Consider the following 25,663-nt stretch of genomic DNA (forward strand, 5'->3'; position numbering starts at 1 on the left):
GATTAGGTTGAACATATTGTATTACAATTATATAATACAGTTTCCACTGTTTCCAGTATTATATTAAAATGAAGATTTTTTTTCAAATGTTTAAATTGGCATGCACCTATAAAAGTAACTTTTTATATAATACACGCGTCAAACAATAATAACAATAACTTGCAATTAAATATATATATATATATTTATTTGGTTATTTTTATATAAAACATTTTTACAATAAATATATTATAATTGAAATTTTTTAGCGTTTCCCTCATATAATAATAGCGGAAAATTAACTGTCTAATAATAATATAAAAAATATTACAAACATTGAATAATAACATGATATGAAATTTAATTTGAAAGTACGTTTAATACTATATTAATTTATATTCACATATAGGTAATATTAATTGTCATGCTTTTAAATGGTAATATGTATTATATAAATTAGAACATTTATATAACTAAGTATTTAAGTAGTAGGTAAATATTTTTCTAAAAAAAGCTCAATAATTTTTAATTCCAGTCTTACGGTCTAATAATATCTATAAAACTAGAAAACATGTTTTAAAAATATCATAATCATAAATAAAGCTTAAGAAGTAATAATATAAAGTTATGACTTTATGTTCATTAGACTAAATTAGTAAAATATAAAAAACGATTATTACTTGTGTAATAATATAATATTTTTTAGTTAATTATGAATAAGTATAGATTAAATATCCAGATATTTATTATATAATAGAATAATATTATAGTATCATATGTAACCGAAAAAATTCAGTGATTTTTTTTGTAATTTTGAATTGAAAAGACAAATATAATCAAGGAATATTAATTTAAAATAATTTCTTATTCACTGAAACTAGTGTCACTATTTTGATTAATATATGCTATATAGTTATAAGCATGGATGTACGACGTATCAACGATACGTATATCAACGTATGTATATAATAATAATATAACTTTGTACAACACTTTTTTTTTTATATAAAATTCATTACATTAAATATCCATTAACGCATATTAATAACGAAGATAGTAAAGATATTAAAATTAGAGTTGATGTTACTGGAGAATTAGCTCCATTGTAAAATCCTCCATAAACTTGTAGATTAGCTGTTTCGATGCTATGTTTACAGTAATCTCCATCTAAATAAAATTACAAATTTAAAATATTATAATTTTTTAAAATTCTCAAATAAATTGAAATAATATTAAGTAAAATTTATTGGCAAAAATCACAAGCATTATATTATATTACACAGTTCGTATTCGGCGTATACATATATTATATAGACTATTGGCAATATGTTATTTTTTTTGTTACCATATTCCAAGTTGTGCAAGGTTAACTGGTCGCTCATCTCGATTTTTTTCATATACTCATTATAGCTAAGTCATTAAGTACCAGTACACTTAAATAATATATGGTCAAAAACATTTCCAGTTGAACTCATATTATAACCATTTAGATGTTAAAAAAAATTTGGCCACGTTTCAAATATTTTCAGAGTATAATATATCTCCCAATAGGATACATCCTTTACTCATTAATTCATTTTATATGATATAATGTGTTTTAGATTATAATTCACATTAAGATCATAAGGTTATAGGTTAGGCAGCCTAGGTATTATGTACATTTTTATTTAAGAAAATATTAATATTAATGTTTAATTATTATATTAAGACATACCGTAATTCCAGCCTATAAACTGTCCTGTTCTGAGATTTTCATTTCGTAACCATTCTTCAAGTGGTTGGAAAAATTCTCTTAGAGCTGAACCATCTAGTTTATTCTCACCAATTGCTAGAGATAAAGTATCTCTCCAGTTTTCCGATGATCCGGATTCCATGATTTTTCTATAATATAAAATTACAATCATTTAAATTTTAAATATATAATATAATGTTTAGTAATTGAAAAATGTATATTTTTTCTTATAAAGTAAAATTTTAGTATTAGATATCGGTACAGTTTAATGGTATTATAAATAAATAGTAGTGTCATAATGCCGGATTTTAGTAATTTATTTAATCGGTTGGCAAAGATTAGTTTCATTCATAAATATTGTACATAAGTGTATTGATTGGTTTTCTTGAAGCCTTGAAGGTGTGAGGATTTCAAATTTGTGTGATAATCACAACAAAATAATAAAATTTATTTTCTCAACAATTTTTATTGCTTAATATTCAAATTTTTCTATGATTTGTTTTTAGTTTTACTTTAGTTATTCTCAAAAATACAAGAATTTTTTACGTAGATATATATTATTTATCATTATAAAACCAATACATTCATTTTTATTCTTTTTTCTATTAGTCTATAAAAGGTGGCATTTTAAAACAGTTCTTACTTTTCGCAATAAACTATATAATTTGTTTTACGTTGTAGATGTCCTTCATCCTCTTTCTCTCTCAATATTTTATAATGCAATGTCATCGAGTCAAATTTGTCCGATAAAATGACTTTAAAATAATTTTTTTATTAACTTAATTTAATGAAAATATCATTGGGTTCCTGTTCTCGCGGTTTTATTATTATAGGGGTATTTGACAACCCCCGTGGTTATAAAACGTAGTTAGTAAAAAAATAGTTCACACTATGTAATATGTATTGGGAGATGATTATATACCTATACACTTCCATTTGCAGTTACAATGATTTATAATTAACTATCTATAACTTAGATACAGAGTTCTGTTATTTTGTTATAAGAAAAAAAAATAAAACAATTAAGTAAACCATTCAAGGAAATGTCCTTATATGTATGAAATATTATAATGTATTGCGATACGATGGTCAAATGCGGTCGATCTTGGTCGCCGCCGAATATTAAGTATGATAAATCGTTCTATCATAATATAACACTGTATTATATTATTATATTGTGAGTTTTGTGGGAAAAAAATCGATTTGAGTGGGAGTGGCGATCACATAAACCAGAGATATATCTGTATAAATTATACGTACATATTTCTCGCACTTATTATGTAGCCACATATGATACAATCGTATCAACCGGCTTTGATTTTCGTTCATGTATCGCAGCTCACAGGTATTTATATATATATATATATATATATATTAATGAATACTTGTGTATATATCTCATGTGTAATAACGATATGAATAATATAATACATACAGAATAATAATATGTATGTCATATCACTCATTTCGGACGCCTTCGAGAAGATTATTATTATTATTATTATTATTGTAATTACGAAGAAAAAAAACGATCGCGAACGACCTCGTTACATCATCACAATAATAAATAATAACCCGTTAAACGTTTTCCGTTGATAAATGCACACATTATAGCTATACATCTATACATACACGTACATCTCACGCGGAGTATAGACCTATTCTCTACGATTATTATTTATTATTATTGTAACATTCTCCGCATTTTAGTCCTGCACAGGAAATACGTCCACCGAGAGTTTCACTTTTTTGTTTTCCCGTCGACAAAAGACCTATCGCACCGTTATAAGGTATATAGTAGCGTACACTGCATAGCGTTGAACATGAGTGCCAGCTGCTGCAGTCGTACGACAAAATTCAACACGCCGAGCGCAGACCGGACATCCGGACGTGGTGTTAGATAATAATAATAATAACAGTATTATTGTCGCAACGGCGGCCGACATATTACTGTCGCATCTTCTACCTGTACCTATATAATAATATGATATTGCAGAAACGTTTCTGAAAGCCCGGAGGTGCGGTTGACGTGATGCGAGAGAAGGATGCACAGTACATATATAATACTATTTACATACATATCTACAATAGTATAACATTAAACATTATGTAATTCGGTGTATATAGTTATGACATATTAATTTAATTTAAAAACAATTGAATCGAAAAAAAATTGATTTCATAAATCCATTCACGTAAGAATGGTGTTTGTTCGACAGAGCTAAACATTTTTTTTTTTACTGATTTTGGGGCATTCATTTCTTTTTAGATATAAATAAGATAGATATTGCCAATTTGTTATTTTTGAATATTATGATAAAATCGTTTAAGCTACATAATAGATAATGTTCTTATACTCTTAAATACTTAATGAAACGTACGCTTTTGGAGGATCGCCAAACAACAAATTCTAAATTTCAAAGTATCGTAATAATTTGCATATCATAAACATTATGACATAATTTGATGGTATTTTTTTATTCGGTTTTTATAATACTTGCTGTGTCATTTAAATTATTGTCAAAAATAAATTAAAATAGGTATTTAAAAGTTTTTTGTTTAATTTTAAAACTAATTTGTAAAAAGTAATTTTAAACGCGAATTTAGTGAAAAAAAATAAATGAATACCTAATTTAATCAAACCTATAATATCACTAACAATATGATATTCTATTGCTTGACTAGTTGCGATTTTTCAGTTAAAGATGTTTATATAAAAATATCGTTATATGACATACACAATATAAACATATAATGTTATTTATTTATTTATTAAGTTACAACAGGTTGCTCACATATAGTATTTTAAGTATACCTTTTCATATTTCATTAAACTCTGATTTTAAATATTTTACCCATATTATTCCGCCATGCGTTTATTTCAATTCATTAATATAATATTATACTATTAAATTTTAATAAAACGTCACGATTCGTATTTTGTATCATTATTATTATATCACACAGTAGTCGTCCTTTCTTCGGTGCCATTTAGGTGTGCACCGCAAGTTCTACAATCGAATCGATTTAGTGGTGATTCACACCATACCACGATCGTATCAAGAGGTCGTCACACCTGTATGTGTTGTACCTATCTTAGGGTCTTACTCTTGCAAATTCTTAACAAATCAGAATTTATGCCATTTGTGTTTAAAAGTTTCAAATTTGTGTTGTTACCTTTAAATATTAAAGTGAAAAGACTTATTATAAAACTTAAAGGTAACATTCGTGTATTTTTTTAAATTTTTCATCGAGCTATGAGCATCACGTAAATTATTTATACTTAAAAAGACTACTCATATATCGCTTGAAAATGAATAAATTGTAAATACCAATGAGAGAGCATAAATTATGTTCCTAAATTGAAATCTATTAATTTGTCAATAATTTATTCTATTCCTAAAGCTAAGAACACAAAATTGGTTCTGCTATAAATTGCAAATTTAAGCGCAAATCGCCATGCTGTGCATTTGTAGGACAGAGACAACACATGTGCTGATGTATGACATCCTGTTAATAAACGTTATGTTATAATAATAATATTTTGTCGGTAGAATATTATTATATCGACTCGATTTAAAAGCCAAGGACGAAAACTGGAACTCTGACCGCGGACGACGAGCAAACACCAAGTCCACGAATGGCATTGAACGACGAGTTGAAAATATATTTTGCTATTATTATTATTATTATTATTATTGTCATCGTCGTTGTCGTCGTCCCGCGGCGGTAAACACGAACAATACGATCTACGACAATATATTATTCGCGCGTATTATATATATTATGTAAATTGTATATGACGCGGCATCGTATGGCACGCTATTCCATGACGTAAAAAGAAGAGACGGAAATTAATAACAACCGACTGGACGGTGGTGGCTGTGGGTAAACGCGTATGATGTGGACGTTTCACTGGAAAATTGACGTTTGAATACTTTGAATAGACCGCACTAAATATAATAAAATATTTTGAAACACGATACATACACGAACAACTGCTCCGTTATACAACGCAGAGTTATATAGTTATAACTGCGTGTGGGTACTGCACGCACGACGATCGATTTCGCCGACATTATAATCTAATGACATCCAATAAAAACATATTTTCCATATCACTCACTTTACTATGGCGCCCGCCTCCTTGCTCCGGTAAATGTCACATTTGTGTAGCAATTTGTTCGGGTCGTTTGGCCTGTACTGCCCGGACGCCAAGCACATCGCCTTGTGGATCTGGAACTGCAGCACCGTTCCGAAATAATATCTAAACAAACGTCGATTTGTTGTTGTATTAACAGATATTACACAATACACTAAAACACAATAATTATCATTATGGTAAACAAATTCGCCAAATGATAGTAACAATATACATGAACAACATGTTTTTTTTTGTCTTAAGGCTGGTTATAGCGGGAGATAAGGCGTTCGTGTGTATAGATATAATATATTATAGTATTTTCGTTCCAAACTCGTTTACTACAACTCGTCGTCGAGCAAATTTAAAATAATATTATTAATGTGTAAAGAAAAAAAATACTCGTTTTATATGGTCGAGTTTACGTAATGGACGAATATTGTATAAGACTAAAATAGCATCGCCGAGTCTGAGAGAATTTATCTTATAAGTGCAAATGTCAACGACCCACCCCATATTGGGTAGTTGTGTTTTCAAATTCAAGGTTAAGATGGTATTTATTTTCTTCTTTTTAAATAACAAGCCTACCCGCAAAATAAAAACGTCTTTAACAATTTCGAATAATATTCAAATTTAATGTACATTTTAACAAGTTGAATATTTTTAAACAATCTCTAAACTGGTTTATTTTTTTGTCAACAATGTAAAGATAATGACTGCAAAATTCTTCAATAACAAAATTCTTAATTTACAGAAATTCTGAATTTTTACTCAATTCCCATAGCTTATAGAAAATTTAAATATTATTATTTAGTTAATTTAATGTAGGTAGGTACCTAATATGTATATTGACATATCTATATATAAATAGAATATTTATTCTAAAAAATAATATTTTAATATTTCTACCTATTTGTCTTGGATTTTAAACTTATTTTTTTAATTATAAAAACAATTATGATTTATGAAAAAACACGTTATAATTGTTGTTTAAACGTCGATTATTAGCTATTAATTAATAATATTAAATACTATATTAAAAGGTCACACGACTACATGTCAATCAAATTCCAACCACGTATGCAAGGTCAAAATTAATAATATGATGTTTGATTTAATCAAAACATTTTCTTCTTATAAAACAACGCATAAATTAATAAAAAAAAAAATCATATTAAATTAAATTTTAATAATTTGGTTATTGGCCAGTTCGGTTAGATGATAGTTAGCTAATATTGATTTGGATTGGCATAAAACGATTACAAGACGAATAGACAATAATAATTAATACATTATTTTGTGTCATAATAAGCATTGCCTACTTTGAGTATTAGTGTAGTGTACGAGTATTTATTTTTTGATACGAATTGGCGAAAAACACTTATTAAATTTTCCAATGAAAGTTAGCAATAATGTTATTATTATATCAGTTGTAGAATCTATAGGTATATTGTTAAACTGTAGACACGTAGTAGTAATAATAATAACAATACCTTTTTATGTTCACGTTCAAACGCTATTGCACAATTTAACTATACAATGAAAATTGGTTTTATTATTTAATTTTTTTTTTTATCAAAATATATGATACATACATAATAATATAATATAATGTTATTAACAGAACGTATAAAATATATAATATACGCAACCACACTAGCAGACGTTTAATAGATAATCTATATCGTGTTATGTGAATATGTGATTACACAAACCCTATTTTATTCCAAATTTTCATGACAATTTTTTTTTTACTTTCCATCGTTTTTAAATATATGATTATCATATAATATGATATTTATTTTTATTTTATTGGATGTTGTTATTTAACTAAAAGCTCTCCAAAATCTATTGTTTGTGTAATTTAATATTTTTTAATTATATTGCTAGGTTTTCAACAAGTATACAAATTTAAACAAAGAACAAAACAACAACAAAATTAATTTTTAAATTTGGTGAAAAATTAGAAATATTAATAAAACATCAACTTTCCATTTACATCAAATGAATAAATGTAGCTGAAAACGGGGACAACACAGAAACCCTTTGATATTTACCGCTTACTTTAAGCGAACATGAAAATCTTTCCAAAAACAAATAATGTATAACAGAAATGTTTTCATTTTGTCCCCTATTTATCTAAAGATTGAAATTTGCTATTTTTTTTGACTTGATGTAAACCTGGTTATATTATGTACACTATTACTAAATGTAACAACTGTTGTACATTCTTATTATGCCGACCGTCGCACTCGAATTTTTCGTTATCTCGAACTACATTGAATCCCCTTGAAACTACCATTACACTTAATAGCGTTTTGCTCTCGATAACTCGAAATAAAATTAATCGTTTTTCGTTATCTCGAATACACAAATATTTTTATTACGGTAAGAACAAAAAATTAAGCAGTATATTCAGTATAATTATTGTGATTTCACGCGTTTGTAGTCATTCATAAGCAATATAGTGAAATGAAAATAAGCAAATTAAATTAGGTATATGTCTTTAAAATTAATTTTTACGTTCTTACAAAAACAAAAGTAATATTAAACAAGCTTTAACTATAGATTTAAAAAAAAAAATTAATTTATTAATTTATTAAAGTTTATTGACATGTATATGTACTATATGTGATATATTAGTACTTTAAGTATTCAAATTATTTACCATTTTTTTTTTAAGAATTTTAATAAAACTTGATATCTCGAACTTTTAGATAACTTTTCTTGTTTCTCTTGAGATTCGACATAACGAGAATCATAACTTTGTGGAATTATATTTATTTAAAATGTATTGCTTATAAATAAGTTCAGATGACAATACGATTAATAATAAACTTTATAAATAATGAAAAGAAACCTACAATTTTACAGTAATGTTTACTCTATTTTAATGTTATTGTTCATACATAAAATTAGTGGTGTGTTTTACTCTGACAAACTCTAAGACCAATGTATAATTCTTATTAAAAATTTTCAATTTTTATAATAATAAAAATTTTAATAATTTCAAAATTATTAACTGTAGATTGTGTAGTAAATAGTTTTCAAGTGTCCTACTTAAATACTCAATCAGCAGATTAAAGGTTATATAATAGGTACAAACATTTTTATATCTATCTAGATTTTAACTATAATATATAGGTACCTATCATACTTGACAACAAAATATTTTGTACGATTAGATTAGAGTTTTTAATTTTTAAAGGGTAGTGTTTAGTTCATATGGCTTCTTTAATATTATTGTGCCTATTATAGGAATAAATACTAAATTCATAGCAATAATTATTATTGCTCATGTAGTATGAACAAGAACCAGGAGGATTATCGTTTTTACATCAGCTAGTTACAGTATAAAATAACTCAATCGAGTTTGATAGAAGCAAAATATAATAATAAGTGACGATATACAGCATATTATCAAACTGGTTACGCACACCGATATTTGTGTAAAATAAATAGAAATGAGATAATCGTATTAGTGTATTACCTAAATGAATATAGTCAAAAATAAACATCATATTAACTAATCTATAGTTTACACAACTAGTGGAAATTATTTGGGTCAACAACTATGAAATTTTAAAGAAAAAAACACTTTTTCTCTTCTTTTTATACTGAACAAATAAGCCGGTTTTAGGGACATAGTAATATGTTTAGTCAATCATTTGCATTAATAGGCTCAAACTACTATTCATCCAAGGCTAGTATAATTGTCATATCTATATATTATATTTAAAAAACAATATATTATGCACACTTAAATTTAATTTTAAAATAACTGTGTATCTTTATATTGAGTAATTGTTGAAAAGAGTACAATTTAATCAATTTATTGTAGAATATATTTTTTCCATTCAAAACATCAAATGCAGATATAATATTATTACGGTTTATCAATTATGTACGAAAAACACTAAAATTCTGCATAGATTATAAAGGAACGATGATCTATTAAGCATAATATTATAGAGTCTGTGGATTGTGGTAAACATATCACATAATATGATACTTATATAATTTGTATCATCAATTACAAACACCAAATGCTTCATGTTTAAATAATCTATTGTAAAATAAAATATTAGTTATTAGTTATAATTTATAACATTTAAAAGTTATAACTTATACGCAATTTATTTATTTTTAATTATTCCAAATCACTATGTTATAATATTAGTTTAATAAAACACTGACACAATTTTTACTTAAAATTATGAACAATTTAATGATAAACTAATTTTATAATAACGCTAATATATACTTAGTGTACCACTATAATACAATGTATATACATAATAATATATGTGTGTGCTCCATATATTATATCAATAACAATAATGAATAAACTCGAATCAAAACGTACCTATTCGTGCGTTTAAATTGTAATATTACAATATGTATTGTATTTTATTTAAGCGTTGTTATGTATTGTATTTCTATCAAACCACACCACATTGTATGTCGTACATCTATAATAATATAATACGTAACTCAATGACGTACAGTTAAGCAATTTTTATTAAACGGCAAAATATTAAATAATCAAACAAATTGATTTCATAAATCTATTCAAATCACCCCGATGCGTATTATGTTTTATCTTCCGACAAAATAATAACACATGTATTTTTTTTTTTAATTCTTTTTTAGTTACTATTGAAGTGAAAAGTTTTATTTTTCAAAAAAGAATCATATATAGGTGTGTATTATAGATACTACAGATTATTCATGGACACTTATATACTTGATGAATACGTTTTAGAACAATCACTTTTAAACAACGAATATAAATGTATCATACTAATAATTTATATCGTTACATATAAAAATATTATGAGCAGTATAACGCTTTTTGGGATTTTTATTTAGTTTTATTTATACTCATGATGTCATTTGAAGTAGGCAAACAATCAATTAGCGTATGTGTTTAAAAATGTTAAATTTAGATTTACACATTGTCGATGAAAAAAATAAACTGACGTGTGTGGTAATAAAACACATCATAAGGACAGATAATTTAAAAATCATGATTTCATTTAATAAATAATTGTGATTTGTAGTTAATTTGTATACACATTACTATTATTACGAAATACTCATAAAAGCAATATTATACTCTACAAATACTCATTCTACTCTGATTTTTAATTATCCATTGAGATATTTTATTTTATGATTGATTATCTACGAGTAAAATAATGACAAATACTAATTTAAGGACAAGACTTGTGCAACGCCACAATACTGTAATATAACTTATAACATTCCATTATTAGAGCCGAGTGTAAAAATACTCCATAGCTGATAATTTAGCGACCAGAGTAATGATAAATAATTTTTTAGTACTCGCGATCTGAGATGCGAGAAAACGATTTTTTTTAATGGTCTGAATAATAAAAACGTATGAAAATCGTAGAATTAAGTATCCGCCATTAGTCATCAAAATGTCTCTCGAAACACTCAGCGCGATTAGTTATAATAATATATGACAAACGTTAAAATAGTTTTATTATTTGACAATAAATAGACGTGTTTTCATATATTCAATTATTTTAATATAATAAAAATGCAAAACGTTTGCCAAACAAAAGAATATTGCACAGCGGGGGGAAACCGGTTGTGAAGAGCGAAAATCGGTTTTGCTACACCTCGCGGTTCATAAGACGAAAACAAAATAGAAAGATGGGTGTTAGAATGAAATAGCTAAGAAATCTTTCAAATGTGTACCTATACCATATAAAAAAAATTAAACGATTTAACACCCAACTTAGTAGTTCTACCTAAACCATTACGATAAATCATAATTAAATATTCATTTTTGAACTTGGATTCAAATAACATATTATATTGATCAATTATATTATATTTACTAGGGAATAACAATGTTATTAATATAAGATATTATTATTTAGTTAACGAATTCGTGTATGATGAAATAAATTTAACATATTTTTGGATAATTAATAAAAAAAAAACTCAAATTTAACAAAAAAAATATAAGTATAATAAATACACAACAAAATAGGTATTTAAATAAAAAATAAAGATTGGATTAATCGGATATTGTTGCATTTAAATTGTGAAATGTATGATCAATGAGTTTATGTTATGAAATTATTATAATAATTTAAAATTTACACAAAATTATAAAATGAATAAAAGATAATTGGTTTGAAAATTACGCTTTCAGAATATTTTAATACAAGTATAAAATACAATCATTAGTGACATGTGTGATGTGTACAATGTATATTAGCCTATATAAAAATTGCAAATAAAAAAAATCAGTGGTAGGTAGGTAATTGCAATATTATGATAATAATTAGTATGGCCATATGTTATTACTTATTACATACCAATTGGCTAAAATTCAAATTAAGTCAATACAGAGACAAATATTAGGAAAGGCAAAATAGAAAATTATTCGTAAGCCTCAAAAAAAATTTAAATTAAATGTATACATCAATATTTTAAAATAGTATTTGGCTTATATATTAAATAGATATTTCAAATGTATTGCCACACGTTATATCAATTATTTTATATTAATTTTTTATACCAAATAGTATAGAATATAATATCAATTGTAATAAACTTAAAAATATTAGTTAATAAAAATACAAATCTAACTAATCAAATATTTAAGAAGTATTCAAATTTCAATAATTTATTTATTTTTGTCTATAAATTATATATTTTATTACATATTATTATAATTTATGTAATACAAGAATTGTATAGAAAATATTAACATTTAAACAGATATGTAATTATATTTATTTTTTAAATGAATGAAAAGGTATTATAAGTACTAAGTTGTAAGTCTATAGTGTTAATGTGCCTAATAGGTATTATTAGTTTCTGAGTTGAGAAACAATATTATTATAATAATGCTGCAGATTATAAAATAAAAATCAGATTTTTCTTTCTTTCTTTTTTTTTTTTTTTAAACGAAAACTATGAAAAATGTAGGGAATAACTATGATAGCTTATTGTAGAAATTTATAGTTTGAAACGTAATAAAAATACTATACATAAGAATATACAAATTACTTATTATAAACAAATCATTAAGGTTTTTTGGTACACTCATCCTTAATCGTATTATGACTTCATTAACTACATATTTAAAAAACCAGAATTTCAATTATTAAGAATTAATAATAATCTTAAAAATATATGTACATATATTTATATAACTATACCTTCCACTATATTATTATTATTTATTAATTAATATAATAATTTATTTTCTCACGAATAAAATATTTTAAATCTATTTGATTATTATAATTTAAAACAACTATATTATTTTATTGGGTTTGTATCAGCCAATTATAAATTTAATATTAAAGCGACTATTAAATACACATATCTGAATGCAATTATAGAGATAATTGTTTTCTATAATTTATTTTGTATGATATAAGAAAAAAGAAAACCAAACTTCATATTTACTTATTAATATTTTTAATTACCTAACAATAATACGGTTTTTATAAAAAAAAAATACTTGATCCAATTTTCCATATTTTTACTAATTTTTCTAAATCTTTTCAAAAATAAAAATACATAAGTCACATTACTCATATTATACATATAATCTCATATACTCGTACATACGATTAATTTACTATGGTATCAAGGAATATCAGTTAAATTATTAATTGATTTTCTTTTAAACGAAAAATAAAAAAAAAATTAAAAAATTAAACAAACAAGCAAAATTATAATGGTTATATTATATATTATTATACATTTTGTATAATACTTCATAATAATATACTAACAACCTAACTACATATAATTATTATGTATAATTTATAAATGTTAAATGCTGACCATTTGTTACATTGATTATTCGATTATTAGAATTCAGCAATATACTTGAAACTTAATAAACATGTAGGCATATGGAACCATAAACTATAATATATAATATTTATTTAATACACCTACAGAATTCGACCGGTTTTTATGCAATTTTTTTATACACTTAATTTTATTCGTACCATTTCGGCGTAGGTTCAGAATAATATAACAACTTATTAAAATTAATAATATGTAATATGAACTTTTGCCTTGGCCAAGTTAAATCTTAAACTATTTACATTTAGACTGTAAAGTGTAAATAGTTCAAAGTTTAAATCATATATTTTATGAACATTCAATTAAATTATCAAAAAAAAATAAATAAATAATTATGAATATAATATTACAAATCTATTTAAGATTAAGTCTATATTCAATAAAGTTGAGAATTTTATTAAACATTATTATTAAATTTTTATACGTATTAGTACACATACCATTGAAAAATGATTGTTTTATGTTAAAATTTGTCTAAACCAGTAATTTTTAAACTACAGTCAACCGACAGCATTTGAATTGCAAAAAGTGTTATCCAGTCCTCTAAATGACAATGAATAATTTAAAAAAATATATATAATACTAAAAAGTAAAAATTGATATCTCGTTTACTCCTCAATATACGTGTAAAGTCAGAATATTCACTAAAATCATAATTTAATACACTTTTTAAATAAAAAAATGACATAATTTTATTTATTTTTGTTAATTAAAAACTTTTAATTTGTTCGTATAGTCTTAGAAAATAAAGCTTAGAGATCCCTTGTCTAAAAAATATTCTTAAAAAAAAAATATAAGAAAAATATTCTTATAAAACGAATGTTATAAGAATAATGTTAAATGTGGTTAACTTAATAATGTTTAGTTATTCTATTAATTCAAAACGAATAGAAATATAAAAATACATTTACGTATTAAAACAAAATAAAACCTAAACGATTACTAAAGATTATTATATCAGAAAATACTTTATTTACAATACTTGAGAATCATCCTATACTATTTTAAAGTATAATAAATAGTATATATTTTAGACAAAAAATAATAGCACTCACAGATAATACGTAAACACTTAATTTTGAAAAATTTCAACTGACAAAACGTAATTATTTAATGCATAAGAAATGTACAGCATACAATATGTAGTCAATTTCGCATAATGTTCCTTTAGCAGGTACGTGTTCTACAGTATTTTAATAATGAGGGAGTAAACGCAAAATTATTAAAAGTGCGAATTAGACGAGAATACGCTGCAAGGTACCCGGTGTGTGAAAGGGGATATGGCTATACTGTTCGAAGGTCGACGAGGCCACCGATCCTTCGGAGTCCATAGTTGTGCACCCTTGACTTAGCGTAAATAACCGGTTTGCTGAACGAGATGAGCGAAAAACGCGAAAAAAATAGATTTATATATATATAAAAAAATTCATAATAAAAAATACTGATAAAACAGCAGTTGAACGAAGATCATCAATTTATAAGTGGGGGGAGCAAGCTGCGTTACAGTTCGAAAAAAATTCTCCCATCCCGGATTACTGGTTTTCGACAGTAATTTTGCTGGATACAGTCCAAGAAGAAGCGCAGATATATATAGTAAAGGCTGGTGTTCAACAAAGTATCCAGTCAATCAGTCGCTGGATTGAAGAGAACCAACATCAAGTATGGCTCCACGTGCTATGGTGAGATTCAATATACTATTATTTCTATAATTATATTCTTAATACCAACACTTCTATCTTAATAAAAATATTTTTTTAAATAATTTTTTTTTAAACATATAAAATAAGATATCAATTTGTATATTATAAATTCGTTTTTGGAAGCTGAAAAAGAAAATCATTAATTGCTAAAATTCAATAAATATTTTTAATTTTTATACATCGATTTAATTTAAGTGTGTATAGCTTTATTTTTTTATTCTAAATTGTATTACGTTTAATAAACAAATTAATGTTTAATTACTTGGGTATCTATTTATTTTAAAATAAAGATACATTTATTATTTGTATGGATAAAAATATAACAGTTGATTATATAATTGTTTATACGATAGGAGCTTGTTAACATAATATTTTAAATATTTATTAGATAGATAAGTTATATTAATACACATAAAAGAACAAAATATGTATTACATTTCTGTAAACAATATTCTATAGACATCTTTCTAAGATTTATATAGTATACAAAAATATACAAGTTTTTATTAGGAATTATTTATAATAAATAATTGTTCTTAGTTCACCAAAAATTATATAAATTGCCTATATTGACATATTATAATTTAAAAAAGAAGTTTGATAAATAATTGTTTTCTTGTTTTATTAAATAAAAATATTATTATATCACAAGTAATATAATATTAGATAATATTAATTGTATTTTCAATACAATATTTTTATTTATATATATACATTAGTGGTTTATTTTTAACAAAAACTTTTGTTGATTACATTTTTATATTAGTTATTTAACGCATTTATTCAATTCTATTTAGTTTTGCTATATATTAAATTTTACTATAAACTTTCAAATTTATTTTAAGTATAATTAAAAAATAGGTTCATAAACCATAATATAATTGCCTGTTATTAAAATTTGATACTTAAAGAGACAATCTAAAAAGTTGTGTCCTAGAACTAAATTAATTTGTATTAAGTTACATAAGATTAAAAAGAACTAATAAATACTAAAAATAATATATTATAATGATGTAAAATAAACCGAAATTCATTTAACAAGTTTATTGAGTTGTTGTTAAAATAATTTACGAAATTCTGATTTTTATTAGGTAACATTTTTAAATAATCATCATATTCAATGTAAACAAATTAAAATTAATCAATATAATACGATTTTTCTCAAATGTCGAGTCTTAATATTATTTCATACTCAACAATAGTTATCATAATTAGAAAAATAATTTTTGTTTTTAAATAACAAACTAATTTTGTAAGAAAACAAAAACTGATAAATATTATCAAAATTTTACGTATTGAAATAATATTTTACTACAATATTTTATTTTGAATTTAATCGTAAAATTACCTTTTTAATAAAAGTTCTTTTGCCAACATGAGCATAAATTGCTTATTAAGAATTTACTTTGTGTAATATAAAATGTCATATTTCATAATGTTATAATTTATTAATTTAATATAAAAATATGGATTAATAATATATTCAGATTGAGATCCAATAAGAAAAATAAAAATTAATAACAAATTAAATTAATTAAGAAATGGAAACATACCCTACACTATCGAAAGTAATAATAAATAACTTATGCAACTACCGTTGTATTAAGTCAGTTTGAAAATATACTAATTGTCACAAACTGGTTAACTACTGTCAATATATTTTGATCTGATAATTATTTAAATAAAATGTGTATCATATTCTAAAAAGTAATATATTTTTCAGTTATGTACCTATTAAATAATAATAATTAATCATTTGATTTAAGCTATAAAAAAAATTATTATTTCAGATTCAAGCAGCTCTCCTAGGACTCCTAGTCGTGTCCACAGCATTTGCTGACAAACTCACTAGCAATGAGAAAACAGATTCCGTTACTGTAAAAAGTTTTGGCGGATCTGCTTCCGAAAAAGCCAGTTTCCCTTTCTCTAACCCATCTGTATTCTCATTCGGAGCTAAGAGCTTTGGCCCATCAACCCCAGCTCCATTCGCTTTCGACAGCTCATTCTCAACCACCGCTGCACCTTTCAAGTCCGTCTCTTACAGCTCCACACCAGCTCCGTTCGCATTCGGTAACTCTTTTGCATCGAATGCTTACTCCGGCGCCGCTGCAGCTCAATCCTTTGACGCTGCTTCATTCGTTGGATCGTCCACACCAGCTCCCTACTTCGATGGATCTTTCGGTTCATCTACACCGGCAGCTTTTATTGGATCATCTACCCCAGCACCTTTCTTGTCTGGTTCTGCTGTCTCTGGTGCCGCACTATCCGACGCAAGCTTTGCGTATTCTTCCACCCCCGCTTCAGTCTTATTAGCCGGAGCTTCACCAGTTGTGTCATCCACCCCAGAACCCGTCGTTTTGAACAGATCACCAGCTTTCGCTACATCATACGGTTCATACTACTCAGGAGCTTATGCCCCGTCTTACTCTCAAGGAGCAATCGTCAAGTCTGACGCAATTAGCCACGATGCCGTTGAAGTACCAGCCGTCGCTAACGCCCCTGCACCTCATCACGAAGTTACCATCACTAAGGAAGTTCCAGTTCCATACTACGTCCAAGTTGAAAAGCGAATTCCATACCCCGTCTTGGTCCGCGTGCCACACCCATACCCGGTTACAGTAGAAAAACACGTGCCATACGCCGTTAAAGTCAATGTAGACCGTCCAATCCACGTTCCACAACCGTACCCAGTCGAAATTGAGAAGAGAGTGCCATACCCAGTTGAAAAGCCAGTACCTTATGAAGTGAAAGTCCCAGTTGACAGGCCATACCCAGTCCATGTTCCATTCGAGAAACCCGTCCCATACGCAGTTGAAAAGCCCGTCCCATACCCAGTACGAGTCAATGTTGACAGACCTTACCCAGTGGAAAAACCAGTGCCATACCCAGTAGCCGTCGAAAAGCCAGTGCCATACGCCGTAGAAAAAGCTGTGCCATACCCAGTAGAAAAATTGGTACCGTACGCAGTTGAAAAGAGGGTTCCATACCCAGTCAGGTACGACGTCCCAGTTAAAGTACCAGTCCCAGTGGAAGTCAAGGTTCCAGTATCTGTGGACAGACCAGTGCCATACCCAGTAGAAAAGAGAGTGCCATACCCAGTCCAAGTTCCAGTTGAAGTCAAGGTCCCAGTCCCAGTTGCAGCCCCAGCTCAACGTTTCGCTACAGTTCACTACTACCAACAATCCCCCGTCGGTTTGGGATACGAATCCAGCCAAGCTTTTGCTGGCCAAGCTGGATACAAAGCTTTTGCCGCACAATCTAACGATGGAGTACCTAACTTCTACTACAACACACCCGCAAACGCCGTTATTCTTAACAACCAAAACTTGAAGACACCAGAACAATTAGCTTTTACCGGCACCAAAGTCACATACGGCGCATCTGGATTAGCTCCAGCTTTTGATGGTGCATCCGCATATGGTTACGCTTCTGGAATCGCTCCAGCTTCTGGAAGTTCATTCTACAGTTCCACTCCAGCTTCTGCAAGTGCTTTGTTCAGCTCTACAGCTAGCCCAGTAACCTCATACAGTACAACTGCCAGCCCAGCTGGACTTTTTGGCTCAAACTTCGCCCAAGACGGTTTCAGTAGTACATCAGCTCCATTCAGTTTCGGTGAACAGTCTTTCTTCGGATCATCAACACCTGCTCCATTCAACTCTTTTTCCGCTGGATCAGCTGATGCATCGGCTTTATTCAAGTCAGCCAACTTTGGATCCGTAGGTCAAGAAACAGTTGCCATTGGAGGTGCAGCCGCCAAGGCCCAAGACAAGGTAGAGTCAAAAACTGAAGACTCAAACATTGTAAAGAAATAGATTTTCTATATTTCAATTTAAATTGAAATGTGCACATTCACGTTTTTAAAAAGCTACTGAATAATAGAACTATTTTCAAATATATATATAATATATACATATTTTTAAATATTTTCTATAATTATGAATAATTTTACCACACTTCTATAAGTTAAGGATTCATTCATTTGTAAAATTATAAATAAATAAAATGCATTAAGTACCTATACATTGTATTTATTTCATATTTAACTGGTGTTATTTCTGACGATATATAAGTAAAAAGAAAACGGATAGAGCGTGTAATAAAGAAATGGTCCAAAGAGAGAGGAAAATAGTCTTCTGTTTACTAGCCAATACCACCAAGAAAAACTATAGCATATCAGTACAGACTAATAGTTACTACCATAATATGGAGGGGAAATTGTAAACAATATTTTTTGATATATTAAGAAAAACAGTATAAAATATAACATAGTCTGAATGTACACCAACCATAATTAGACGTTCGTGAAAAGTCGATTTCTTTGAAGCAGTTTCAGTTCGCGTTAACTGTAAATGTTTCTTTGATAATGTTTTTCTACAATCCAACTTGAAAAAGATACTGTGATAAAATATTTTACCAGTTATACTATTATTTATTATAATACCAACGGGAATATTTTATCGTTCAATGGAAGTAAGTACATGCTATTTTATTTTTTATGAAAAAAAAACTTCCTTATACAAATATAAGTATATATAATATTTTAATCAAATACTCATAAATATAAATTATTAATGAAAGCACCTACTTAATTTTTTTTGTAAAATACAAATAATTGTATTAAAAATATTTGGTATAAAATTATCATATTATCATATTATTAAAAAAAAACTAAAATCAAAATAGAATATAATATTATTAACTATACTTATACTTATAATTTAATCTACAGTTATAATTTTGTACTAAATTAAAATATTTGTATAAGTTAACATTAAAATAGCATGACATTTTCGACATTTTAAATTGTTGAATTAGTCTGGTTAAATATTTGAATATTGAAAAAATAAAAGTACAAAACTTGGATATACAAGTATTGTAAGAAATAGTACATTATGATTTATAAACCCGAATAATGTAATAATATTTTAAAACAGTTGAATCAACAAGTTTACCAAACTAAAAAAAAAGTAAACTCGTAGTACATTCATAATATTATTATTACTTATATTATGTAATAGTCATAAAAATGATTTTTATAGATATTTTTATAACACTAGATTTGAACTTCATTTTTAATACTTATTTTTCATTTTTATCAAAAAATAATTTTTAAACATATAAAATAATATTATATAAGCTATTTATTGATTTTTAAGTCAATACTGTCGTACCGTATAACTGTGAGAATAGGATTTTATAAGAACAGCTAAATATTAATTAAAATATTTTGAAGATTTCATTGTGTATAGTTAATAATAATAAACGCTGTAGTAAAAAGTTTTTAATTCATATAAATAACATTTTATTGAATTATTACAACAAAATAACAAAATAAATTTTTCATTAAAATATACATTTTGTCAACCTTTCAATTTTAATATATATATATAAAGGTATCCATTTGTAGTCTAGATCATTTTAGATTACTATAAGAAATAATTATGGGAAACCTTTAGTTAAATTGTTTAGCCTTAGCTATTCGCATTTTAAATTGAATACATTTTTACCTGAAAATAATTTGCAAGAATTCATGGTTTTAACAAAATTTGTTATAATTTTAAAAACTTCAAACATTTATAAAAATTCTACCTATATATTTAAGTTTTATTTTTAATCAAATATTTCAAGTACAGAAAGAAAAATCAAAATACTAAATACTTATAACTAAATACCTTAAATTTAGTAAAAATAATTGTAATTTCTTCATTTCGTATATATTATCAGAATTTAAATAATTGTTTAATAAATATTAATAACGATTTTTTCGTTGTTTTTTTTTTTAGTTCCTAGTAAAAAAAAATTATGGAATCTAACATTTTATATTCAATTTTCACTACATTATTTTCATAATTTTGTGAAATTACAAGTTTTAGCTTTAAATATACATAAAAAAAAATGAAATTATGAATGTTTGATATTTTTAATTAAAACCATTTGTTAAGAATCTTGTATTAAATTTCGAGTATAAAATAATCTTTTAAGCAAAAATTCAAAGAAAAAAAACTAAAAATTCAAAAATGTTTATAAATAACTAAGACAAAATATTTGAAAAAAACTACTCCGTGCTTAAAAAACGATAAGATAAATATTTTCATAAAATAATAAAATAATTCAAGTCTTTACAGTAATTAATATTTATTAACTTAATTGATCTGATCGGAACCAGGTTAACCTAAAAATTCACATTTATTACTAATTTTTTTTTTAAATGTAATAACTCAAAAACTACTTTTTCAAATTTCTATATCAATTTATCAATTTAATAAAAAAATCATCTGTTTAACAATCTACAGTATAATTCTATTTTAAAAATAAAGTTAGTACCGCAAAAAAATTTAGGTATTTTAAAAAATACTATAATGAATTAAGGATAAATTATGACTTACATATACTATTGAGTATTAGTTATTTGGTTATATAATTTATAAAAGTATTTAAAAATCTAGCGTATTTTAGAATAATAACAAATTCCAAAAAAAAAATTAAAACATTTTAATATACATTCTATATTTTTATATTACTATGTTATAAATTAAAAATTTTTACAATTTTTCAATAATTCAATTCTTTTAAATTACAATTTTTTTTAATCATAGAGCCACCAATTTATAATATATAATATATAAGGTAAATCGTTAGACAGATAATTTTTATTAAAATTTTAATTTATGTTATTCGAAATTCAAACGTTCTTTAGTTCTTAATAAATTTTATGTGAACAGAAATAGTGTCCTCGAAAATAATATAATAGTTTATGTTAAAAAAATAGATACTACTTAATAATAAGGTTAAATTTATACGTGAGGCCACCTTTACAGGGTTGATTCTCACTTGGATCTATGACTGGTATATATGTATAATCTAGTCATTTCAAAAACATTTATAACTAGATCACCAAACCATACATACAGAAATTCGACATAATTTTAAATTTTAAATTCATTGGCGTTGTACAAAACGTATTTATAAATATGAGAGGTAGTTTTGAAAACAAATATGAACTATTCAAATTATTTAATATTGTAATTGATATACACTTAATTTTAGTTTATTGAATTGTCCTCAGCTCCTTAACTATTATATGATACTATACTAGTTGTACTTATACAAGTATACTTTAATGCATGCCAATTTGCAGCATATAATTTTCAAATAAATATATTTTTATGAAATAGCAAAAAAAAAAAAACATTTAAAAAAAATCATATTCTTTTAAATATAAAAGTAATCAAGTGAATTTTTATTTACAGAAACAAAAATGGTTATTTTTGACGTTATTATTGACCTATGCGTTAGCCGAACACGACACAAAGTCGTCTAAAAGGAAACAAATCGATAATACTGAAGACTCTACAGAATCAAAACCACCAGAAAAACGAGGTTTAGAAAACGTACTCGGATATGGCCGAGGAACTAATTCTCACTCATCGCCAGAAAGTTCAGACTATTCGGGGTTTCCATTTGGAAATAATAATGGTCGAGATGGGAACGAAGGAGATAGTGAACAGTTATCGGCCAACAATGAAAACCACAATAATGGTAACGGTTTTAGTCACTTCTTTTTCGAAAGGGGCGTCCAAGATAACGGAGGCAACGTACAGGGATCCAATACAGTAGGATCAAACGATCATCATAGCTCGATAGGAGGAAGAAATGCCAACAATCATGGTTGGATGGCAAGTTTCTATAATCACGAAGGAAAACCCGAAATCTCTGGTAGAGGGCACTTTTTCAGTCCAGGCAATGGTGGCGATGATCAACATGGCTTTGTTGGTTCACAACAAACATTCCAAGGATACGAAAGTGGCGGAAATATCGATGTACACGAATCAACCAACAATGATGGCTATAGGAGCAACATCGGTGGTTACGGTGGGGGTGGAGGTGGTTTTGGGGGTGGTGGACATGGAGGAGGAGGTGGACACGGTGGAGGAGGCGTACATGGGGGTGGAGGCGGTCACGGGGGTGGAGGCGGACACGGAGGTGGAGGCGGACACGGAGGAGGTGGCGGACACGGAGGCGGTGGCGGACATGGAAGCGGTGGATTTGGAGGAGGCGGTGGATTTGGAGGAGGTGGTGGATATGGAGGAGGTGGTCATGGCTTCGGGTACGGAGGACACGTCAAGACAGTATACGTAACAAAAGAGGTACCAGTTCCATATCCAGTGCACGTGGAAAAAAAAGTTCTCTACCCCGTCCGAGTACCATACGAAAAACCCGTACCATATCCGGTCCACAGACCATATCCTGTACACATTGAGAAACAAGTGCCCTACCCGGTCAGGGTGCACGTACCACAACCATACCCGGTAACAGTGGAAAAACATGTACCGTTTCCGGTAAAAGTGCACGTGGAGAAACCTGTGGCAGTGCACATACCGAAACCATATCCGGTATACATCGAGAAAAAAGTACCAGTAGCTGTAGACCACCCAGTTCCGTATCCCGTGAAAATACCAATAGACCGTCCCGTTCCCATACACATACCGGTAGAGAAGCCGATACCATATCCGGTGGAAAGAAAAATACCATATCCAGTCAAAGTACCTGTGGATAGACCATATCCGGTCCACGTACCCAAACCATATCCCGTGCACGTTGACAGACCAGTGCCGTATGCGGTCAAAGTTCCGGTCAAAGTACCAGTCAAAGTACCCGTTCCATACCCAGTCGAAGTCAAAGTCCCTGTCCACATACCGGTTCATACGCAATCGCAGAACGGTTACGGTAACCATCACCACCACCAACAACAACAACAACAACAACAACAACAAACACATCATGACTCGTACCGGCAAGGTGGGCTACTAAATCAAGAGAGCTCGTCGGACACTACGGGATACGGTACTGCGTTCGTAAACAATTACGATAACGGTTTTACATCGTTAGGCAGTGGCCAAGATCAAGGGACGCCAGACGCCTACGGTGGTAACGAAGACTACGGATCTTCACACGGATGATCCGTGTTCAATTTACCAGCTTATATATACCATAGTAAGTGACATTTGCTGCCATTTTATCTAGCTAGTTGCGCTCGACGTAATTAAGCATATTTTAGACTTGTTTAACACTGTAATAACAATACTATAAATACCAATAAAAAAAAATATTTGTATACATTATTGTCATATCTGTTATACGTTTTCTCATAATATTAAATAGTCTTTAGCATAATAATAGAATAAGAATAATATTTTGTTCGTGTTTGTAGATATTTTCGCGGTACTTTTAAGGCTGTACCTTCATTACACTATCGATGCGCTTTATGGTTCACAATATCACCCTAACTTCGAATTTCTTAAAGTTTCGGTCTATAAATGTAGTTTAATCGACGTGTGGAATGACTTCTCGGTGTAAACTCGACAGTTTTTAATTCCGTATCATATAGAGATACAAATACGGAAAATATACGTAAATTGAAAATTCGGTATAAGTAGACGCAACACGACAAATATGTGGATGTCAGTCGGTCTGTTCCGGCGTGTAAAATGAGCTCTATTATTTATTTAGCAATCCGCGCACGCAATCCCGCGTATCCGTGTTTTCCTATTTATAGTACTAACGTAGTGTTACAGTAGATCGCGAAAAATGCCAGAGCAATTACTGATTATTTCGGTTGTTATAACATTTTTGAAAACTAAAATGAATTCTACTTTCGTTTCCCGTCCGGTATCGCGTGTACACGCGTATTCTAACAATACAACGACAACGACAACGACGGCGACGACATACCGAATTATAGAAGAAGAAACCGAAACCGTCCGTTGTGTCCGTATGCGGTTTCCCCCTACTGGCTATCTCGAATATATATATTTATATATAACGACCGTGTATATAGTACATACCGACGAAATCGTATTAGACGCCTGTTGACAAAACTACGGTATAGTTCTATTAAATAGGTATTTGATATTCGCAAACACACTGTATTATTATTATTATTATATTATTATATTCATTATTATTATTATTATTATTATGAAATTATCGTATTGAGCGACAGGTATTGTTGACGGTAGTGAAACTACGCCACAAAAATACGAAATACCGTTACCATTTTATAATAAAATAAACAGTTTATCATATAAGTGTAACTACTTGTTGAAATTATACACATGGGTACTTACCCAACGTAGGGAATGTTGGCGGGTACGTGATATTTTGATCCCGGATCAAAATCTGTCTCGGACCGGAGTACTGGAGGCTTGACACCACCAAGTCGTTCGCTAATTATTAAAA

The 25,663-nt window shown here is 27.7% G+C and overlaps 3 protein-coding genes across 3 annotated transcripts in view; 2 read left to right on the forward strand and 1 right to left on the reverse strand.

Moving 5' to 3' along the window:
* Positions 1 to 338: 338 nt before the first annotated feature.
* Positions 339 to 25,663, reverse strand: part of LOC132921268 (angiotensin-converting enzyme-like) — a 37,005-nt gene continuing 11,680 nt past the window's right edge. The window contains exons 11-14 of the mRNA XM_060984197.1: positions 25,552 to 25,650; positions 5,838 to 5,978; positions 1,694 to 1,860; positions 339 to 1,146 (exon numbers count right to left, since the gene is read on the reverse strand). Coding sequence (XP_060840180.1) covers positions 995 to 1,146; positions 1,694 to 1,860; positions 5,838 to 5,978; positions 25,552 to 25,650 — 559 coding nt within the window. The 3' untranslated portion in view covers positions 339 to 994. The remainder of the gene's footprint in view (positions 1,147 to 1,693; positions 1,861 to 5,837; positions 5,979 to 25,551; positions 25,651 to 25,663) is intronic.
* Positions 15,242 to 19,444, forward strand: LOC132921269 (calphotin-like). The gene is made up of 2 exons (XM_060984198.1): positions 15,242 to 15,403; positions 17,215 to 19,444. Exons 1-2 carry the CDS (start codon positions 15,386 to 15,388, stop codon positions 19,234 to 19,236), a joined length of 2,040 nt encoding a protein of 679 aa, XP_060840181.1. The 5' UTR covers positions 15,242 to 15,385; the 3' UTR covers positions 19,237 to 19,444.
* Positions 19,700 to 25,555, forward strand: LOC132921270 (uncharacterized). Its single transcript, XM_060984199.1, has 2 exons — positions 19,700 to 19,894; positions 22,675 to 25,555. Exons 1-2 carry the CDS (start codon positions 19,889 to 19,891, stop codon positions 24,382 to 24,384), a joined length of 1,716 nt encoding a protein of 571 aa, XP_060840182.1. The 5' UTR covers positions 19,700 to 19,888; the 3' UTR covers positions 24,385 to 25,555.

The sequence above is a fragment of the Rhopalosiphum padi genome, chromosome 2, assembly GCF_020882245.1.
Source record: "Rhopalosiphum padi isolate XX-2018 chromosome 2, ASM2088224v1, whole genome shotgun sequence".
NCBI lineage: Eukaryota > Metazoa > Arthropoda > Insecta > Hemiptera > Aphididae > Rhopalosiphum > Rhopalosiphum padi.